The sequence below is a fragment of the Serinus canaria genome, chromosome 1 (assembly GCF_022539315.1).
Source record: "Serinus canaria isolate serCan28SL12 chromosome 1, serCan2020, whole genome shotgun sequence".
Taxonomy (NCBI): domain Eukaryota; kingdom Metazoa; phylum Chordata; class Aves; order Passeriformes; family Fringillidae; genus Serinus; species Serinus canaria.
This window is the reverse complement of record NC_066313.1, coordinates 61,773,067-61,794,952: the sequence shown is the minus strand read 5'-3', so window position 1 is coordinate 61,794,952 and position 21,886 is coordinate 61,773,067. Positions and strand designations below refer to the sequence as shown.

Genomic DNA, 21,886 nt, shown 5'->3' with positions numbered 1-21,886 from the left:
TTTTTTTGTGGTGGGATGACCAGTACTTCACACTATTTCAGAGAAGAGAAAATTATTGGTTCATATAATGACATATTTTCTTTCTTTCTTATTCTTCACCTCACTTCTTATGCATCTGAAAATTTTATGTGCTTTTTTGACTGCAGCTGCTCATCAAGCAGGGCTCTTCATTGAGCTGTCTGCAGTGAGACCCAGGTGTTTTTCCTAAGATAGTGCTAGTAATTGAGATCTCTGATAAAACAAATAATCTGTTACAGGTTTAGGTTTCTTTGCTTTATTTTTGGGTTTGGGTTTTTTTTTTATGGGGTTTTTTTGGAGGTTTGTTGTTTTGTTTTGTTTTGGTGGGTTTTTGTTTTTTTTTTTTTTGGTTTTCAATAGGCCTTATTTTGCATTTAAATAAATTATTGTCACATCTTTTAAGATGGCCACCCATCTCCCTGAGTCAATTTTCCCTCAGGTTTCCTATTTTATTTAGACTTGGTTAACATGATTTGCTTGCTATTTGTAAATTTTGCCAAATTGCTGCTCACTTTTTTTTTTAACATTACTTAATACATTTTGAACACTTGGTCCTTGTATGGTGCCTTGAAGCACCCTTCTGTTGAGGTTATGCTTTAGTGAAAATTGGCAGTATGTGTGCTTTTTCTTTTTAATCTTTGAGAAATTTTTTGCTTCATTTTGCATCCCAAAATTACTTAGTCTCTGACTTAGAGGGAGACTGAGTCTCTTGAGAGGAACATTGTTCTCACCACATTTATTCAATTACACTAACAAGGTTAAGGGCCAAGTCGCCTTCACAATTAAAGCTAAATATTTGAGAGACAACTATCCTGTTTGCAACCACAAGTATGGAAATTAGGACAGAGAATGGAAAAGTAATTAATTCATCATGTTGCGCAGGCATGTTCGAAATCAAGATGGGAGCAAGCTTTTAACACAACAGTTCTTAGAGTTGTCTTGGTGATAATCCTAAAAATCAGGAATTTAATCAGTCCAAATTGGCAGGAGTATATGAGTCTACTTCTTACACCTCAGACTTTGTGTGAAAAAAACGAAAAACCAAACTAATGGTATGGTCTAGACAGCTGTTAATTTTGAAGACTTTCTTTCACAATATGATGTGAACCAAGATAGTTTAAGATTTGAAATATCTAAAGTTCTTGTTGGAAAGGGGAAGGGCAAACTTATTTTGAGGCTTTATACGTCCTGACCTCCCCTAGGCCTGCTTATTTCCTGGTATCTCTCTCTCTTTCTCTCAAGTGTTCTCCATCCTCTCCCTGAGAGAGTCTATGTGTGCTTCACCAACCCTGACTGCCTACAGTATGCTACAGACCTCACCACCTTTCTTCACCAAGAAGATTGCTTGCACAGAGAAGGCTCCTCAGACTGCTTGGGACACCTTGCACAGATGCATGCCACTGCCTTGAACTCAGAATGGACACTAAAAGAGATCCTGAACATATTGGTGGGAAATGTGATCAGACACCTGCAACTCAGACCCTACCTGTTTGGTAAAGGAACTACAAGAAAAGCTAGAACTTCTTGTGATATTCCCATAGTTTTACCTGACATAAATCCTATATTTTCCCTACCATAGTCCACCCAACCCTAATCCAAACTGTTTTGGGTGGAGCAGAGGTTGACACCAGGTGACAGGTGACAACAGGTATCAAGTATTTAATTTGTGAACAAGCCAATGAAAATGCTAGTGACTCCTCAGTAACTAGTGCTGGTGCCTGATAAGCTGAGAGGACAGAACATAAAATATAATCTATGGCTATCTATGGACCAATTATACATACATATCTATCTATCTATCTATCTATCTATCATCATCTATCTATCATCTATCTATCTATCTATGCACAAATATATATCTCTCTGTATAAGAGTATTTATACTACATATATTCTTTTTCCTTTAGCAAGCTACTTTGATACAGTAAAATATAAGATGCAGAATTATAAGAGAGTAACAGTAAAACTTGCCACTGTGACCTTTTTGTTAATTCATAGCAACACAAAAATTACCAATAAAATATTGCACAATAGAAAATTTAGATTTTCTCATTTGAAGGAAGAATAAGAAGAAAACAGTGCTTTCACTAAATTTTGGAAGGCTCTAAAGTACCACAGGGCTTGTGCAGCATAAGAGAGTGACAGAGATAGACCATAAATTGTACAGTCACACCTATTAGTGAACATAATGTTATATTAATGGCACTCTTGCATCAAATATAAGAACAGAAACTATACTGTGTGTCATTTAGTTAATTTAGAGGAAAAAAATTATACCAAAAATATGAACTCACTGCAACTATTCAAAGCTGAATGCTTTCCACAATAGATTTGCAAAATAAGAAGCCACCTAATAAGAAGTTACATCAGTTTCTACAGTTTGCCCACCAAACCTAAGGAAATAGCATTAAGTGATTGGAGGCAGAGTTTTGTGGAAACAATGCATATGGAAAACAGTGACAATGCTGTGCCTGGTGCTGGCTTCATCCTGAAAATATCTGTGCTTTGCAATTGCTGTGGAGTAATATATCTCTTGAAATGTGTGTACATTTGAGTAGTATTAAGAGATAAATATATTCCTTTTCAATGGTGCTTTTTCATTTGGGAGAATGTCACAGAATACCTTTCAGCACCTCTAGGAAGCTGTTACTCACTAAGCAAAGCCTGTATCCCACTATTTTTTGTGTAAACCCATAATGATAAAATATATCAATAAATAAGTATTTAAATGCTGTCTGAAATAAACCTGTATTGCTATACCATTTCAGGGAAGAATCTGTACTTCTTTGTTTTGGGGATTTTTTTTTCTTTTTTCTCTAGAACCTATATAAGAATTTATTTGAATACATTTAGATTTTCCCATTTTCAGACAGGCTTCTTGTTTCTCTACTTTCCTTTAAAGGCTGTGCATCTTCCTCTGTTCCCCAGTGTAGCAGGATATCAGAACCCAAAAGAGACACTGCATATTTCAAGTAGAATGTTTTAATACTTTCCATCCTTCCATGCTGTTAGTCCCAAGTAATGACTTCTTTCTGGGGAGTGGTATCAATAGTTATTACTCTAATGTACAAGATAGTAAGTGAAATATCACAGTGGGAATAAACTGTTAGGGATGATAGTGGCTAAAATACTTGTTTATTTGAAAGGTCCAGTTTCATCCTGAAATCTGTGATGAGAAAAACATCAAGTTTGAATCACAGGAGTTTATGACAATTTTGTGCTGTCCTTACTGGGGATTTTCCACATATACACAATCACAGAAACATAAATATATGCAATTTTTCTATTTAGATCTTACAATATCACTTAAAGTTAAAAATCATAACAGTAAAAAACAACAGAATCCATTTTTTTATTAAAGTGGAGCTCAGATTTCATCCAAACATGACAAAAATACTGTTGAAAAGGTGTTTTTTATGAACACTCTCAAATCACTTGTTATTTTGCTTTTTTATTTTTGTTTGGTCTCAATTTTTTTGTTTTGTTTTCTTTATGACAGCACTCTGTTTTTCAAAAGCATTGACTTTTTCCTGACACTTTTAATTATACATTTCCATGTAAGACAAACCGTGATCCATAAACCATCCAGTCAGATGTCTCAGAGCAGAATTATATATGGTTCCCAGAAGAAAACAGCTGAAACACTAAAGCTAGATGGACAGATAGATTAATTATTTCATTAACTTCAAATTTTTTTTTTCCATACCAATGTGACTTTGAGAAATGGAGAATCTATCAAATCAAGTATTTGACAGGTAACATACAAAGTATCATGTCATTTGTCTGTTAGACAAGAAAATGCTCTTCTAGCTGAATATTAATAAAAGAAACTTCTGTCTTCATACTTAGAAAGATTTCACAAAATATTTGGATCTTGCCAATGCTCAAGATATTCCCATCATTTCCTTCCATATTAAGTATTCTTTTAAGTATATTAGTGTAACATTAACAACCTGTAAACATAAGCAGGAATGTGAATGCTGTCCATTCATAGAACCTGACTGTTGACTTTTGAAAATGTAACTCTCAGAGTTCCTCCTTTGAATTTTCCCGACTGGTATGGAACCCAAGGCTGAATCAGTGGAAATACTTAATCTTTTCCTTCCTATCAAAAGTAAATACAGTATTGCAAACTTTTGTGTTGTATTCTCAAGGTCTTACTGACCATTTATTGTAAAACCACATCAAAAAAGAGCATAAATAAAATTCAAAATGTTCTTTGTCCTGAAGATTTCAATGTTGTATTTATCTCCGAAGTTCTGTAAAAGCCTGATTCTACTGAATGAATAATATTTTTATTTTAAAGGCAAGTCTTTATTTGACAACTTAATAGAAGTTAACTACCTTGTCATTTAAAAGAAATGGTAGCTGTGATAGCTTCACTCATTGACTTGTTTTTAGAAGCTCATCTGGTTTTTGTTAAATTTCAGATTTCATTGATTTTGAACAGTGAAATCAGATTGGCCTTTAACTTTTAGGTTCAAATTCATATTCAATTAAACAGGTATAACATAGTTCTGTTCATTCAATAGTAAGTTAGAGCTACAGGAGGCAGGGGGAGAAGAAAATCCCCAAAGAGAAAAGCAAGAAAGTTTATACTGTTGTTTTCTTTAAGATTAAAAAAATATATCAGTTCAATCAGTTTAAAACTACGTGTATTTTCCATGTTCTGATTTTTTTTTCCCCAGGCTAGTTTTAGGGAAGCAATTAAGGATTTTAAGTACAGACAGAAGTGTTGATCATAGTTACATCATAGTTTGCTGTTACACAATATACTTTTTCTCACCATAAGACCAAAAAAACCCCAAACCACCACCCCCACCTCCCAAAAGACATAGTACTTATTTTTAAAATGAGACAACTGGTAAAGAAACTTGTTAATCCTGTGCCTAACTGTAAAAGAATTTTAATGTAGCAGTAGCTAGTTTGCATGCAAACATCTCTGAACTGCCTGGTAAATTTTAGCCCAATGTTTGAAGCTTTTTTCATAACATTTACTGAGAAATATGAGATTTAAAGTAGTGTATCTTATATAAGTTCTTCTCACCTTCCAGGATTTGGTAGATCCAAGTAAGTAGGCCTATCATGAATGTCAGTCAGGATGCTTTCATAGAGATTCAGCTTGAAATACTTCTTGTACTGAAAACCTACTTGGACATGTCTTGTGTCATTCCATGTCCAGTGCTTCTCCTTAGATGATCATCTCATAGAAATTGCTGTGGGGGAAGCAGATCTGTGTGGGATGGACAAACAATGTTGTATTGAGTAAAACTAGTTCCATTTATTTTAATTGAACTTCAGATATATATGAATTATTATTAATTTTTATACATAGGGTTTTTTAATTTTAGTGAACCACATATGGAAATGCCTGAGTTCTTTCAAAGTAATTCTTTGAATTCATGTGTCAGCTAAAGATTTTCTTGTACACTCAAAATAGATTTATGATCTTTATAGTATTTTGTTTGTGAGACCATCATGTATCCTGCTAATGGAACTCCAAGATAAAATTTAATCTTATATTTAAGACTGTATCATAGTCTTTTCCCTACTCTTGGTACATAACTCACTTCTTTTTTTATGCTATGGACAATTCATACTCAACTATACATTGCTTTCATCTTGTCTCTCTAACTTTTATCAAAATTGCATGCATTCATTTTGTGACGGAGGCAAAAAATTTTCTTCTTTCTGTCTCTCATCACCTTATCTCATTTACCATTCTTTAAATAAATAATTTTATAGTTGATTCATATTTTGCTTAAGCCTTTTATTATGGCTTGATTGAAGGGGGAGGCTTTCAGAAGCTTAGTTTGAATACCTGGATTGCAGCTCTCATTATGTTGAATTAGGATGCATAATTTATGGCCACATATTAGTTGCAATATATGGAAACAAATAGTTTAATGTTGTTCTGATACAAAAAGAATTTAGTCATTTCTTAGATGACTGAATTTGTGCATGAGAGAGGATAAAATAAGCAAAATCAACAATATGCCAGGAAATCCTTCAGATATTTACAGTATAAGCTTTTCTGTGTCCCAGGAGATCAAAAGAAAAGTATGTGGGTGGTGCACTTACCTACTTCTCATCTTGAGGCTTACCAAAGTGGTTGTCAGTGGAAGATCTGTATTGAGCCAATCAGGCATCCAGTATTAAGCAAAATGCATGATCTTTGTCCCCTTGGTAACAGTTGTGTTTAGCAGAACGCCAAATGTGTTGCTCTAAATCATTGCTCTAATTGGCACCTTTGTTGACAGTCTCAAAAGAAAGGTCAAGATGTGGTTAGGCGTGGGACTGATGTACTGTCTTACTCACAGCTGCAGCCTCCTTGGCTGAATGCAGCAATTTATTGAGCAGGCATTTGCTTTTCAATTCGATGGATATTTTAGCAAATTCCATGAGTAGATACTATTTGCATTTCATCTTTAATATTTTCTTTCATGCTTTGCTACAGATAGTGTGATTACTGCATTAAATCTAGGTGAGAAAAAAGGAACCTGAGATACCAAGCTAGTGCAAAAACACCTGTAACCCAGCCACTTAATAAATTTGCTTACTGTTGACAGGAACTGCTTTATGCAGTGGAATATTAACACCACCTAGGCCAAGCTCCTTTAGGTGTTTGAAAAAAGTACATATTAGAACACCTGAGTTTAAAAATGTCTATTCCATATATAGTCATATTCTGTGAGATGCAGGCACTCAAAGAGGGTGATTCAGAGCCCTAAATTAGTTGACTAAAGTTAGACAGTGTGAATACCTCCTACAGTAACAATATGTTGTAGAGGGACAGAAAGCAGGCAAGTGAAGACAGAAAGGGAGGAATGGATTGATAAGGACAGTAAATGAAGTAAGTCTGTAGTGAACTCTAGAAACTATTAGAAATCAGTAGGAGTTTTTTTGACAAAAGGAAGATCAGTTTTCTTTAGAAAACAAGTTCCAAACCAAGAAGCATCTTCACAGGTAACTGTAACAATAGTGTAGGTATGACACTTTCAGCTGTGACTACCTGTACATACATTTGTTGTATCTGCATTGCAATTGTTTCTGCAGTATCCAGTCAACACTAGAGGATTAAACTACAGATATAAATAATTCCTTCTTCTAAGAGCTTACAAGAAAAATAGGATTCACAGGTGAAGAATAAGAAGGGAAAGGGGAGAAGAAAGAATGAAATTACCTGCTCAAAGTCATGAAGGATAATAATTCTTTCTTACTATAGCATGGACTGCAATCTATAATCCCTTACAATTTCCATGTGCAAAAGGATTTATAAAAGGCAACTTTTAAAAATTACTTTGTTTTTTAAAATCTTTGCCTTTATTAAAAGAGAAGGTATTTATACTCATGAGTAATGGTACCACAGTAAACAGTCTCATTTACATTTATAAGGGTTGGGTAGAGTTCTTGAAAACATAGTCCTTTCACAGTATTTATGAGTTTTATTGTGCTTTATTGTATTCCTTATTTTATTAAAATAATTCATTTAGGCTGTAGCTACCTTTTTAAAGAGAAATCAAGAATTCTGCATTCATCTGTCTGTAAATTTATGAGCTCATTAGTCACTGTACAAGTGGATGATAAATCTCAATTTTTCATCCTCAGAATCAGAGGTTACTAAAGAACAACATCCTACATTTCCCAGACTTTCTTTTTTTTTTTTTTTTTTTTTTAATTGGTATTTAGCATCTACTTAAAAGACTTGTTGGCATTTAATGGGATTGCTACAAAACTTTCTTGTCATGCATGGACATTTATATGCACACACATACTAATGCTTTGCACCTATCCTTTTACCTATCTACTTATCCATCCATTACCTTGTTTTGTGTAGGATAAAAACATTTGACATATAATCATCTGTTAAGATCTAGGTACCTCTGAGAAATTTTCTATTAGAAACTGTCATTATTGGGCATGTTAAAGTAAGTGCACAGTAAAAAAAGTATCATTGTTTGAGAAGAAATGGGAAGCAAATTCTTCTGTTGAAATCAGTAAAGCTGTTCTTTCCCTTGCTGTTCTCTTTGATGAACTTGCAGTTTGCTGACTCACTGTAAATTGACTCTGTTGATACAGTTTTGAAAGTTCATATGCTTAGTTTTGGGAAAGCTAGTCCATGACTGGCTGTGGATTCAGGGTTTCCAGTTGTAGTAACTAACAGTACAGATGGTCTAATATCAATCTATTTCTAGTGGCTCTTTTCACACAAGTACACTATATTGGTCTAGAGCAATATTTCTTGATTGTATGTGGATTTCCTAAATTGTATGGTATTTTAGATTTGGGGTTAGATTTGACCTGGGCCATCTGTTGAAAACATTATATATATATTACTGTATATATTATATTGTGGATGCAATTTAGCATCCAATGCCAGTTCTTATAAGTCTGCTTGGTCTTACTGTATAGAAGGCTTCAGCTGTATCCCTGTTTATTAGCAGAGAAATGCTAATTTCAACTTCCATTCTTTTATTTGCTAACATTCAAGAGAAGTATTTAGGCATGTTGCCTTCTGCCCGAAAATACTGAAATTAATTTATATGGACGTTTATCCTATTCAACAAGAACATGTCAGGTTTTGATTAGCTACAGAAAATCTCAGTCTGTAATAGATTCCTAATGGCTATAGTTTTCTTTAGATTGGCTCATAAATTTTGTCTCTTAATAGAGATAAAGTGAACTGTTGCAGGGTCACGTATTTAGCTATGTGAACTTTATAACTACTAATTATTGAGATATTTACAGTCCTAGAAAAAATCTTAAATGTTAAATAATTTAAAAAAAGATTGCTTCTTATTGTATCTATCTCTTCATAGTTCTTCCCTTGTCTTACTTTCCATACTTTCTTGGGTCATTTCAATAGATTGTTCAGATATATTGGATTAAGAATGTATCCTTGGGTAACAACTACTGCAATCTGGCATGACTTTATTTGTTCTTCAGTAAAGAGATAAGCACTTTCATTTGACCACTGTCAAATTTCTCTTTACTGTGGAGCAGGAGCCAGACACTGAATATATCTGTAGCATGGGACATATTAATCCTGCAAATATCACAGGGCACATTCCCAACATGATGCAAGTTTTGTATTTTGGCAACAGAAAAAAGTTTCCTATACTCCTCTTGCTGGTGTCCTGGTAAATCTAGACAGGAAATAGGACACATGGGCCAGGCAGCACATGGATTCATGTTCTAAGAGCATTAAGTTAGATTCAGTTGGAACATTCTGAGCTACTTATGCTGTTCTTGATTTTCTGCTCTCTCACAGCATCCATATTCACTAAACATATTCATTTTGTTTGCTTATGTACACATTTTTGCTTAAAAGTGTTCACATTTTTTGTATGTCTGAATTACAAAGCATACCTCAAAAATGGCTAAAGCAGTAGGCTTCACTTAGTAGCTGAAGCTGTGCCAAATCTCCCTTTAAACTGGAATCTGTCTTCCTTCCCACCACCAAAGGTGATTTGAAAATAAAGAAGAAAACTACTTACAAAACAAAAGTGGTTGTTGTATTATAATGAAAAGAAAAAGAAGGGGATTGCCTGTTACCAGAATAATTAAAAGCTGGTTGTGTTTTAACCCCAGCCAGCAGCTCAACCCCACACAGTCACTTGATCACTCCCCCACAGTGGGATGAGGGAAGTGAATCAGAAGGGTCAAAGTCAGAAAACTCATAGATTGGGATAAATTCCATTTCACTTAAGAATTTACAAAAAAAAAAATTTACAAAATTAAAAAAATATATATTTTTTTTAAAAATAAACATTTACAAAATTAAAACAACAAAAACAACAACAACAACAAAATAAAACAAAACAAAACAAAACAAGGAATTCATTTACCATGTTTTGTGTGTGGGCAGGTGTTTGGCCATCTCCAGGCAATCAGGCCTCCATCATGTGTCACATGGGACTTGGAAAAACAAATGCCTTCTCTCTGAATGTCTCCCTTTCCTTCTTCCACCCCCAGCTTTATGTGCTGAGCATGACATCATTTTATATGGAAGATCCCTTCTGTCAGTTTGGGGTCAGCTGTCCCAGCTGTGTCACCTCCCAACTTTTTCTGTACCTCCAGCCTCACTGGTGGGGTGGCATGAGAAGCAGAGGTCTTGAGGCTGTGCAAGGACTGCTTAGAAATATGTAAGACATGTGGGTGTTATCAACACTGTTTTGGTCAGAATCCAGAACCAGCACCGTACAGTCTACTGTGAAGACAACTAACTCTATCCCAGCCAAAACATATACAAAATTAAATGCAGGATATTAATTATTTCATTTATTTCTTGATCCCAATGTATTCTTCATATAATACATAGCATATTTCCAAAACTAGTTTCTGTTCTTGGATCCAGTGATGTACACTTCAGAAGAGATCACTGTCTTAAGTTATTATCATCATGGAATGAAAGAAAAACCATTCTTGTTTCATATTATTTCCTTCACATTTTAAATAAAAAAATTAAATTTCCCTGTAAATATGTAGTTTCTGTTATAAACTGTAACTGTTTGTTTGAGGCTATGATATATTTTTTGGGTCACTAAAAGAAAGATAGGATTAGATATTGGTTTTTTGTAATTTTTTTACTAGTAGTAAGTTCATCTCACTGCTTGTGTTTCCATGCAACCATATGTTTATGTGAAGTCACGTTTCACTTTTTGATGAATAAAGTCCTTCAAATTTCCTCTCACATCAGTTGTAGGACTCGTAAGTGAGGTGCAAGTGTCATGTAGTAAGACCAAGAATACCATATATTTAGAACTTATCAGCATAATTATGTGGTTTTTTCATTATTCAGAACTTATCAGCCCAATTGTGTGTTTTGTCATTCACTTTCTTTTATAGTGTTTACTTGCTGAGAATTTTCTTCCTGGCTTTCTGGAAGAATGCCAGACTCCAAGGAAGTTTCTCTTCCTCTTCCTTTTTACCTTCTTATTCAAATGCTCTTGTGTATTCAGCAAGAGGATGCCAGCTGCATGAATTCAAACAGCAGAGAATGCAGGAGAGGACAATTTTAGCACAACTCACTGCTTTCTGTAGTTTTTCACATTGCTTATTGGAACCTGTTGTTCATGTGCTGGCTAACATTGGAACACGTGGCAGTGTGAGATGGACAGCTATTGAACAGCAACATTTTAGCATTCTGGAAAAAAAGCATACCATGCATTTTTCCTTTGTTTGACAATGTGAGGAAGGGCAGTTTTCTGGCCACTTTAACAGCCATTTGCAATCACTTTGTTTAGTGTCTGTGCAAATACATAGTGCAGCTCAACTATGCCGTGAAAGCCTTTCAGTGTTAGTGTTGAGCTGTCCTGCCTTATGTAAGCCAAATGTTTTCGAAATGGAGCTGCTTGCTGAAGTCTTGTCTCTGGAGAGATGTGCCAGGACAGGGGCATATTGGTTTTGACTTAAGAACTTGTAGCCATTTTTCCCAGCCAGATTAAATATTACTAATGGCAGCCGTTCTACAGGGAAACACAAGAGAACATTCTGTAGATAACTGTACAGGGGGGAGAGAATATATCTTCTCCGTGCCTGTTGTTTTCAAATCTAGTCTTAGAAAAGTAAAGGACAGGAGAAAAATAAATTATTAATACCGCTCATGAAATTTTAAACGTACAAACACATCTTGAAATATAGTAGCAGGAGGGTGATAAACCCACACCCTTTCCACTTTTTTCCAGTGGTGGACATGTTTGTGCAACAGCACTCAAGCACAGCTTCTTACTGCAGGTGCTTTTACCATTTTGGGAGTTCACTGCCCTTGTTTTGTTAGCCTCAGCAGTTTGAAAGTGTTGGCTCACCCGCAGTACTTGCAAATATATCACTGTCCATGCTGCCTTTGCTTTTTGTATTTACTGGTGTCTTATGCTTCAGGGTTTCCGATGCCCTTGAGAAGCTGTGATCATTTTTTACATCTGAAAGAGTGCCAATTCATTTATTAAGACCGAGTCTGCGAGGCCCGGATAAATTTATTCTATCTAACATTTAATAAAACATTAAATTAAAAATGTGACTTCTGCAGTGACATACTCAGCATTATCCTTCCAAGGTTTATATTTGAGCGCTGCAGGGCCCCACCTTTCCAGAAGGTAACGTGCTATCAATCTAGCTCTGAGGTGACAAGGCCACTGATGTTTTTCTGTGGTGGTTATTTAATAATTAATTTTTCATTGCTAGTCTGTTCAATAAATGGATTGCAACATTTAAGACCAGTTTAATAGGTTTACAGGTCCCTTATAAATTCCAACAATGATAATAGTTAATAGGAGAATAATGAATTTGAGCTCAAAGATCTCAAGATCAATCAAGCAAATTAAATCTGGCCTAGGCTGTGGCTGCTGAAGTGGTTTTCTTGTTTGTTTACGTGTTTGATTGTGGATTTTTTTTTTTTTCTATAAAATATAACCTGTGTGGATTACTCTATCTGATGATTTGTTGAATTTCCTAGGTTTCACTTGTCATATTAATTTAAATCTTTAATCTGAGGATGTGGAATGCATATGAAGTGGCACATTAAATCAATATTATGTTGCAAATGATATGTCCAAAGAGGGTGCCGTTGTGTAGGGGAATGCAATAATAGGAATAGTAAAAAGAAAGTGTATCTTGATCTTTCCTCATACGTTAGTGCAATGCTGTTTATCAATTAAAAAAATTAACAAAACAACACATACCTCTGCTTGTAAGGGCAAAACTTTTCATTGGGCTTTATTACATACTCAAAATACAAAGCAAACAAAGTTCAGATAGGGAAGCCTTGCCAGTTACTATGAGCATTTGAGAGCATTAGCCCTACAAAGAAAGAGTGTATTGCTTAGCAGGGGTTTGCTTGGCATTTAAAATAGATGGTTCTTGGTCTCATTAGAGTTCATGGTATTCAGAGGTAACCTCATTAAGAAAGTTAATAAAGGAGGAAGGTACATTTGGTTTATCTTCTTGCATTATGTCTCACCCAGAGCCTGATTTTTCACTTTTCTTTAAACTTTTATGAATAATCACTTGAACTGGGGTGATTCTGTCATTTCACAGCCATTTCCACAGCTCTTTATTATTGCAAACACTGGAAAAGAGATTCAAAGCATTGTTAATCTTTCCTGGCTCTGAAATTATCTTACTGAACATCCATTCACATTCATTACCCGTTTTGTACATTTGTAAAATACAAACCAAGCTGATGACCTCAGTAAAAGTATGAATTAAAAATGCCGGATAAGAAAATAGTATGTGAGTTTCACAACAGTAAGAAATGGGGGCATTCAATTTTCTAGAGCTTTGGGATCTGACTTAAGATCTTTTCTTACCAGTTCTTTTTTAAAGGAATTCTGGTTAGACAGGACATTATCAAAAAAAATTTGATATAACCTTGAAAACAAGTGGAGGGGGAGGGAAAACTCTGCACGACAACCACATCTCTTGTAATCTAGGTTCTAGAGAATGCAACCTTGGGTAAGACTACCAATCTAAACCAACCTCAGGCAACCAATACTGCATGTAACACATCAAGATATTTCCTTAATTTTCCTCATTCTTGCCATAAACCAAGACTACCACCTCTCAAGCTTGCAGACAGTGATGGAGCAAGTAAACATTGCCTGGGCAGTAGTTAGCTACGGATGCTGCTCCAGTTTTTCTCAGAACAACTTCTAGAGGGAGCACAGGCTGTATACCCATATGAAGCTGGAGAAAAGAAGAGAAGGGCTTGGGAAAATAAATCAGTTGTGTTGGCTATTGCAGGTAGAAGGAAAACGAACCTGCAGTATTATGTTGTACTACTAAACTCTAGAGAGGGGGTGGGAGGATATTGTAGCAAAATAAAGAGAAAAACTTGATATTGAGGGTATCACGAGATGATAAAAAAAGGAGGAAAAGCTGGTAAACCTCCATTATTGCAAGAATTAATTATTTAGCCTTGATTAGTGAGGACTACATGTGCTTAGAACAGGTACTACCCATCATTTACTGGTAATAGCCTGTTTCCAGTCTAGGCAGTACCTGATTAATAATTACTATGGATGTTGATGTCTATCCTGGCAAAAGTAGTTATTTCTCTACTGTAAGCTGACCAGGTGCTGCAGGCTGGATTTGCCATGCTGGAGCCCATCAGTATCACCTGCTTTTATTGCAATATCTTAAAATTTGGACTCACAAAATCAGAATCATACAGTAGATTGGGTTGGAAGGAACCTTTAAAGCTCATCCAGTCTTACACCCTGCAATGAGCAGGGACATCTTCAACTAGAACAGGTTGCTCAGAGTCCTGTCCAAGCTTGACCTTGAATGTTTCCATGGATGAGACATCTATCACCTCTCTGGGCAATCTGTGGCCACTTGTGCTAGGAGCCATTGGTGACCCAATTCTGCGCACCATTCCAGCGGCTGGCAGGGATGATTTTTCCCAATGGTAAACAGTCATCACTGAAAAGCAGTGGGCACTGACCAGTGAATGCAAATTGCATTTAATTGCATAGCAGCTCACCAGCAGGGTGTAGTCTGTTAGCTCTAATTCTGGGGCAAGGAGATGCAGAAAGCTGTTACTGATTCCTGCCAGGTATAGGTCCATAAGTAGTTTCTGCAGTGAGTTCATGATTCACAGCAGGTGATGGGCAGTGATAGTTTACTAGTGAAGTTTGTAGTGACTTCAGATAAAAAGACTGGGGCTGAGGAGGGAGAAGATAGGAAACGTAGTAGGAAAACAGGATTATTGTAACTAGAAGAGAGAATCAGGTAGCAATTTTTTTTTTTTTTTTTTTTTTTTTTCTAAGACAGACGATGTAAGAAACAGGTTTTTGAAGTAGGAGAGAAGAAAAGACATAGGAAGAGGGTTTACAGAATGGAAATTTTAGATTGAAATTTTAAGTGGCTCACCCCTGCCTTTTCCTTATGCACTCTTCTTTAGTCTAACAAATGTCTTGATATTGCTGTGGCTGAAACCCACTTAATATTTGGTCTCTGAATACCCATGCAATTTCAGTGAAGTCAATCCTGAAACATAGTGGGAGATTCAAACTTAGCTCATACGGGCCAGTGACAGATCAGTCTCTAAATCCCAAGAAATGCTATTTTCTAAAGGGTGGGAGGAGCATTGGTGGGTGGCTTGACTGAAGATAAGTATTAAGAATAGATATTTTAATGAGATTTGTCCTTGATGTACAATAAGTGCACAGAAAGAATAGCAACAGCAAACCTGTGAAGTTGGAAATGTATAAGGGGAAATCAGAACATTTAGCTACTATTCTTCCTCACAGAAAGAGTAGGAAAATTTATTAAAAGTACTACCTTACTGATGGCTCCATACAGGCAAATGGGAAAGTATAGTAATTTGTTTAGTGTTTATTTTATGAGGTTAGCAATAGCACTGCAAATACTGCAGTGATGCAGAATGATAATGTGCAAATGTTTGCATGAATTAGTGGCCCTTTAAAATGCATCCTGATACTACAGAAGCCAGGCATTTATTACACTAGTCCTTATTACTGAGGAGAATTTAGCTTGCTGTATAAAATATCCTTTTGTAGCCCAAAATAAATTTTGAAGAAGGAATGACTAGAAACACAAGAAATTGTATTTCCTTACCTGTAAGTGCAATGAAATAGCTCTTAAGAAATCATCAAGATATAAGTATTATTTAAATTGTACACTCAGTTAATTTCTATTCTCTAGGTATGTAACTCATATATAAAATCAACATTATCTCAATTACAATGTCATCACCTTTAACTTTTCTTCTCTGAGAGCTAGTTATTTCTATTTGGGAGAATTTGGGAGTGAGAGATCCTGTTCCTCGCACTCTGCCCAACAGTTCTTTGGTTTGGAAAGAGTGCAAAGATCTGAGCAGGAAACCTTTGCTGCTGTGTATTGAGAATCTTTATCCTATCAAAAGTACATTTTGTATTTTCTGTAGTGCTTTCAGCCTGATATAATTGTCACCTTCTAGAAATTGGTGTTACTATTCGCTCATTTAGGTTTTAGAATCTTATGTCACTCCTTAAATACCTCTTATGGTTGAACATGCTATTTAAAAGCCTGGGATTGTTAATAAAGTATGGTATGTGAGGTGTCAGTTCATTCTATTTTAGGTTTATGAAAAATACCATTTCAGTTCTACAGTATTGTAACATTTTAAAAATATTGACTTAATCCCTACAAATTTCTGCAGAAAATGCTTTGAAGACATTTGCTTTTACAAAAATATTAGGTCTTTAGGCAGACAAAATAACTCTTTCAACTCCATCTAAATTGTCCCTTTTGTTTTAGTGCTACTTTCAGAAGACTCTGGAAGTATTTAAATGACAACATAATCAATTTGATGTGTGTGCCTCACTTCAAATTTGGGATCAACACAACACTTTTTTTTTTTTTAATGAGTTTCCAAATAAAATGCAGTCGTTAGGTTTTTGCTTACTGGCTGAATTTCTTAATTTTCAGGCCATGCCATGGAGGATCAGAGTGGTTGTCCCTCAGGGTCCTTTTTTAACTGTAGACAGCATTAGAAGGAAATTCAGTGAACAATGAAAAGCTCCAAAATGGAAACATTGCAGAGTTTCCACTGAACATGTTTTTATCCCATATTTCTAGTAGCTGAGTTATCCACAGGAAAGCTTATTTTATTAAAATAAAAAAGAAAAAAAAGAAAAAATATATATGCACACACAGTCCAGTGTAGCAGTCAATGTTCTTGTTATTAATAGAAACACCTAAAGCTGCTTAGACTCTGGCTGGGCTCTTAGCTTTAGTGACATCTTGAGAGAATATGATAAAACATGCTTCCAACACCAACTTTTTCCTGGGAATAAACTATTTGTTATTATGAGAAGGCAGTCATTGTGGTCCTCTGGCTCTGATAGACCTGATCAAATAACTTCCTATCAGAGCGGCCAGCTTCTTATTCCCTGAGACAGAAAAAATGTGTTTCTTCCTCTCCATTCTGTTAATAGTGTTTAGATTCTAATGGATTGGTCTTGAGGAATTGAATTCATACCTGCTGAAAGCACCAGCTCAGGCTTGATTCAATCAGCCATATCGATCATTTATGGACTATGGGCAGCCTCAGGGCAATGCTTCTTCAAAAATAAGTAAGAAAGTATGATCTGAACTCTGTATAAATCCACATCAGACTTATAACAGGTGGGTTGAAGTAAAAGTAATTTAGAAAAAAGATTAGTGTTCCTTTCAGGAATATGCAGATTAATGAAGTAATTAGGACAGAGGGCCAGATCCTCAGGGCGTTGTAAATCATCATCACTTAGCTGAAGTTACTGAAGCTATGCTGATTTATAACACCTACAGAATTGATCCAGTAGCAAATCCTTAGTGATGATGTTGGTGTTTTCTCCTGCTAATAGAGCTGCAGGCATCCGGGATGACAGTTTGTTTGAGGGGCAAGTTCAGAATATAGATAAAAGGCAACATGCATATTTAGAGCATGTGGGGAGCTCAAGACTGCAGAAGACCTTCTGGAGTTTCTGTGTTCAGTTCCTTTTTACTGTTGCAAGCAATGACATCTTATCATGCCATTCAGATTTTTTCTTAGAAACACAAAGTGGTTGGTTGAGGCAGGATGGTATTTTAAGCACACTCGGTATTACTCTGAAAAACAGATTGAATAGAACTTTTATCACATGCTGCCCTCTGGTTTCTTTTATGATCATTATTTCATCTTTCATTTGAGAAAGGGAGGAAATTATCCATTAAAAATGTGGTGATAGAGGGTTTGTGGGATTGATACAGGCTGCCTATGTTTCTAGAACATTGAGGAACATGGTAGAAAGGCACAGCAAGCTGACTTGGTGCTCTCTAGAGTGGTATGAAGCTTCACTTAACTTACCACCTGAGGTATCTGTTCATCTGGGAACAGTCAGCACACCCCAGTTCTCTGTGCTGTATCTACTGAGCCAGGAGTTTGGTCTGCCTAATCTTTAGTGCTGGCAGCAATATGCAAAGCCAGAAGGACAACAGCTTGGCTTACAAGTAGCATGCTGAGTCTGCAAAGACCAGCTAGGTTGAAAGACTGTCTATTGACTTGTAAATTCAGGAAATTTGATAGTGAATCCTGTGGTGTACTGAAAATGCAAAAGTGTTCTGTACTGTTTATGAATGCAATTTACAGAATAGGATTATACTTGGATGAAAATCAGCTTTTTATGCAGAATTTCTGAATAAACTCTGGAAATTTTTGATTAGTAATGAAGTATAACCTCAGCTCCACAAACACTAAAATTGTGTGTCATTGTTTTTAGCTGGAGATTTCTGCTTGCTTCAGATACCAGAGGAGTGCATATCTGACAATGTTGTGTGCAGGGGGGGAGATGTGAGAAAAGGAGAGAAAGGAGGGCTTTTTTGATCTTCCAAAATGCTGTTCCTGATTACTTATAAGGAAGATAGCATGGATAATCATTTGGTGTTCATTCCCTAAACTCAATCTTTTTTATTTGAATTTATCTAAATTTCCATATCTCCAGAGAAGAATGAAAATGAACATTTTGCTGAGAAATGTGTTATGATATTTCTAGATGTATTTTTTTCTGACTAGCTTTGAGAGCCTCTGATGTTTTTCAGATTCAGTTAAGGTACCATCAAATCTTTGCAAGCAATGTATACAGAAATTGACTGTCATGAAACACTAATAAAAGTTATCAAGCTTGTTGTCTTTCCAAGCCTTCATGTCCTTATTTTCCTTATCAAATACAGCATATTTTGAATAAGAGCTGCTTTATTCATTCAACTAAATTGTTTTGAAACAATAAAAATAAGAAAAGATTTCCATGAGTGTTTTGCTGGAAAACTATCATTTGCTCCTCCTAAGAAAACATTGGCTCTCCTGCATTGGTGTAGTTACATTTCAAATCTGGAGCTAAGTCATATTGACATTAAAGAGAGCCTGCCTATGGTGAACAGGTTAAAATGTCTTAGTATTTAACTGGAGAGTTTTGGAGTTGTGGCTTCAGGGTTTTTTGTTTGTTTGGGGTTTTTTTTAGAGGGGAAAGGCATTTTTGGTGTTGCTGTATTTTTTCTTGATTTGTTTTTAGAAACAGGTCAAAGAATTCAGGTCATGAAGAAGTTCATAGCAATATCAGGTAAATCTAAGGTTTGAGACAGGACCCTGTTGCTTGCAGGAATAACACAGATCAGATGATATTTTAAGTATCAGTAGTAGTGCACGTGCTCACTGGCTTAGTATTCTTGAGGAAGCTCCACAAGAGGATACAAACTCAGCCAAGTCTGTAGGAAAGTGGCAGCGTGAAGGAACTTCAGAGGAATACAGGTTAATTTTGTATAGTGCTACTTCCATTTTCATATGCATTCATAACTATTAGAAATTAGTTGGGGGATGAATTGCATAGTTTCTTAACGAGTTCACATGTATGTAAGTATAATTTGGATAATGAAATTCTAATTTTAGAAACTGTTTGCTAGCTATAGGATTTAATGGGAAATGGTATATGTTAAATCAGCAGCAACACCAACACCCAACAGTTATTTTAGCATATTGCCCAATAAATGGCACTTTTTAGACATACTATGCAATAAAATTATTAATTGAGCCAAATTTACTACATGAAAAAAATGAGATTAAATTGGTAAGCTTGACTTTTTCATAGATAAGTGCATATTCTCACTATTACAGACTATTAGAAACTCACTTTTCATAGTAGTTGCACCAGTGTGAATCTGTCCTGGTCTGCTGCATGACTTACAAACTGCCCTTGATTTCCCTGGCTAGTACCCATCAGTGGGAGTCTGTCTTTGGATGTGCTTCTGTCCGTGCTTGATGCTGTGCAAGACAAGAGCTGAAATGAATCCACTCCACTTCATCTGTGGTACAGAGTTTTTGATGTTGCAGATACCAACCAGTTCTTTTTGAACTGCACAATTCAATGTATGTATGGAAAATCTAAGATGCTCTGTCCAATTGCTTTGTGGTTATCTTGATTTAAAAAATAAAAAAAAAAAAAAAAAAGAAAATAAATTAGCCAGTACAGAACTGGTGGTATTAAGGTATTGGAGAAAAGGTATTAAGGACATTGAAAAAAAAGAGTTTAACAAATCAAAACCTCAAAAATAATTAAATTAGAGTGACCAAAAAACAAAACCAGAGCAAAAGAAGATGGAATTCATTGACTCTACAGCTTAAAAGAATGTGCTCTTGTAGATATTTGAATTTAATACCATGTTTAGTAGGAGATTCAGAGCAAGTTATTTGATGGAGTCACTATAGTAAATGGAGATGTTAAAAATATGAAGGAAAATAAAAATCTGGAAGAGTCTTTACACAGACTAAATTTTCATGAAGTCCTTACAGTATTTCTATTTTATTCTTTGTTTCAATTTAGGATGATGTGTTTCTTTAAAAAGATAGCCATTGAGCAGCTGGGGAAAAGGCTCCTATTTTGCATTGATCTGGCCTCTGCATTTTTTCTCAGGTGTATGTCTGCAAAGAGAGCATTTACCCCTCTTCTGGGAGCAGCTTGACATTGGATAGGAGGAGAGAGGGAAGAGGAAATTTACAACAAATGAAGGGACTTGCCATATAACAGAGACTTGAAATTTGCTGGGCAGAGCAGGGAACAGAAGTACAAACAATTGTAGGAAGGATGGAGGAAAAGTTTGCTCTTTTTTTTTCCTGTTCTTTTTCTTCCCAAAGGAAAGTCCTTTCTATGATGTCGTTTGTAATAGGCAAGCTCTTGTAAGCTAGCTGATCTGAGAGAAAGCATGAGGAAGAGACATAGCAGGCCAGAGAGATTTGTCTGTAGTCTTTTCTTATTTTCTCATTTCTGGTACATTCAGTTTTTTTCCATGCTATGTATCTGATTTTCCAAATTAATTTCTAATACAGCTCAGTCTGGAGGAAAAAAAACCCAGATAAAAAGAAAAAAAAAAAGTAATATTTGGAATTGCCTTTAAAGAGTACCTGAAAGAAAGAGAATAAGCTGGTTTGCTTCCAAACTGTTGCTGAATCAAGTCTTGTCATAGTTATAAAAGAAATAAAATAAAATACGTTATTAGAGATGCTGTGCAAAATTTTCCAGATGGCAAAGCCTCAGGAACTTTTAGCCTGATTACAAGCAGTGTGAATAACTGACTGTGATGGTTACCAAGACAGCAGCCACCATGTTTGGTGACCTTTCCTTATCATCTGGTGGGTTTGTTGTAGATGCCAATGGAGAGCACAGACTTAACGTCAAGGCCAGTGTTTTAGGGCATTTCAGGTTTCCCACAGGGAACTGACTAGTGAAGGAATTTTTCTTCTTTGATAAATGGATTTTCACTTGAAACTTTGGGATGCGTGTCAGGGTATTATCTTGGCATCTATCCTTAAAATCCAAATTCTGTGTTAGCCACTTTGGTCCTATGTACAGCGAATGAGTTACTCAGGAGCAAACCAGGCATGTCTGACAAGCACAAAAACAAGCATGATAACTTGGAAGGTGTTTTCAGCACGTGGCATTTAGATATTTTGACAGTGTACATGCAACCCTTTTGAAGTATCTTACGTAATACACTGTGGGGACAAAGAGGAACTCACTTAGTGAGGGAATATCTGGGATAATGACACATACAGATGAGTAACTGGGTCCAAAAAGGCCTCTGACAAAAACTAACATATCACAGTACATGGGTAGATGAATATTCTAATAGGACTCTAGGGTCTGAATGCATGTGGATATCTCTCTTTCCATAAATGCTGGATTTAGGGAAATTTTCTCAGAGTTATGTTCTCACTGGACCTGACCTTTTTAAGTCTGAAACATACCTAAAATTCCAAATTCTTATACCTCCCTGTGCAGTACCTCCAGTAACTTTATAAGGGCAGGCATCTCTCTGACAGGTATTTGAAGTAATAAATTTATTTACCTTTGCTATAT

The 21,886-nt window shown here is 35.7% G+C and overlaps 1 protein-coding gene across 6 annotated transcripts in view; it reads left to right on the top strand.

Moving 5' to 3' along the window:
- Positions 1-21,886, top strand: part of PCDH9 (protocadherin 9) — a 668,321-nt gene that overhangs the window by 175,871 nt on the left and 470,564 nt on the right. The window contains exon 4 of one of the 6 annotated variants that reach the window (XM_050976069.1): positions 1,261-1,481. The exons of the other annotated variants lie outside the window; for them this stretch is intronic. Within the exon in view, the coding sequence (XP_050832026.1) occupies positions 1,261-1,281 (21 nt within the window). The 3' untranslated portion in view covers positions 1,282-1,481. Of the gene's footprint in view, positions 1-1,260; positions 1,482-21,886 lie in introns of those variants that run through there. 6 annotated transcript variants of the gene reach the window in all.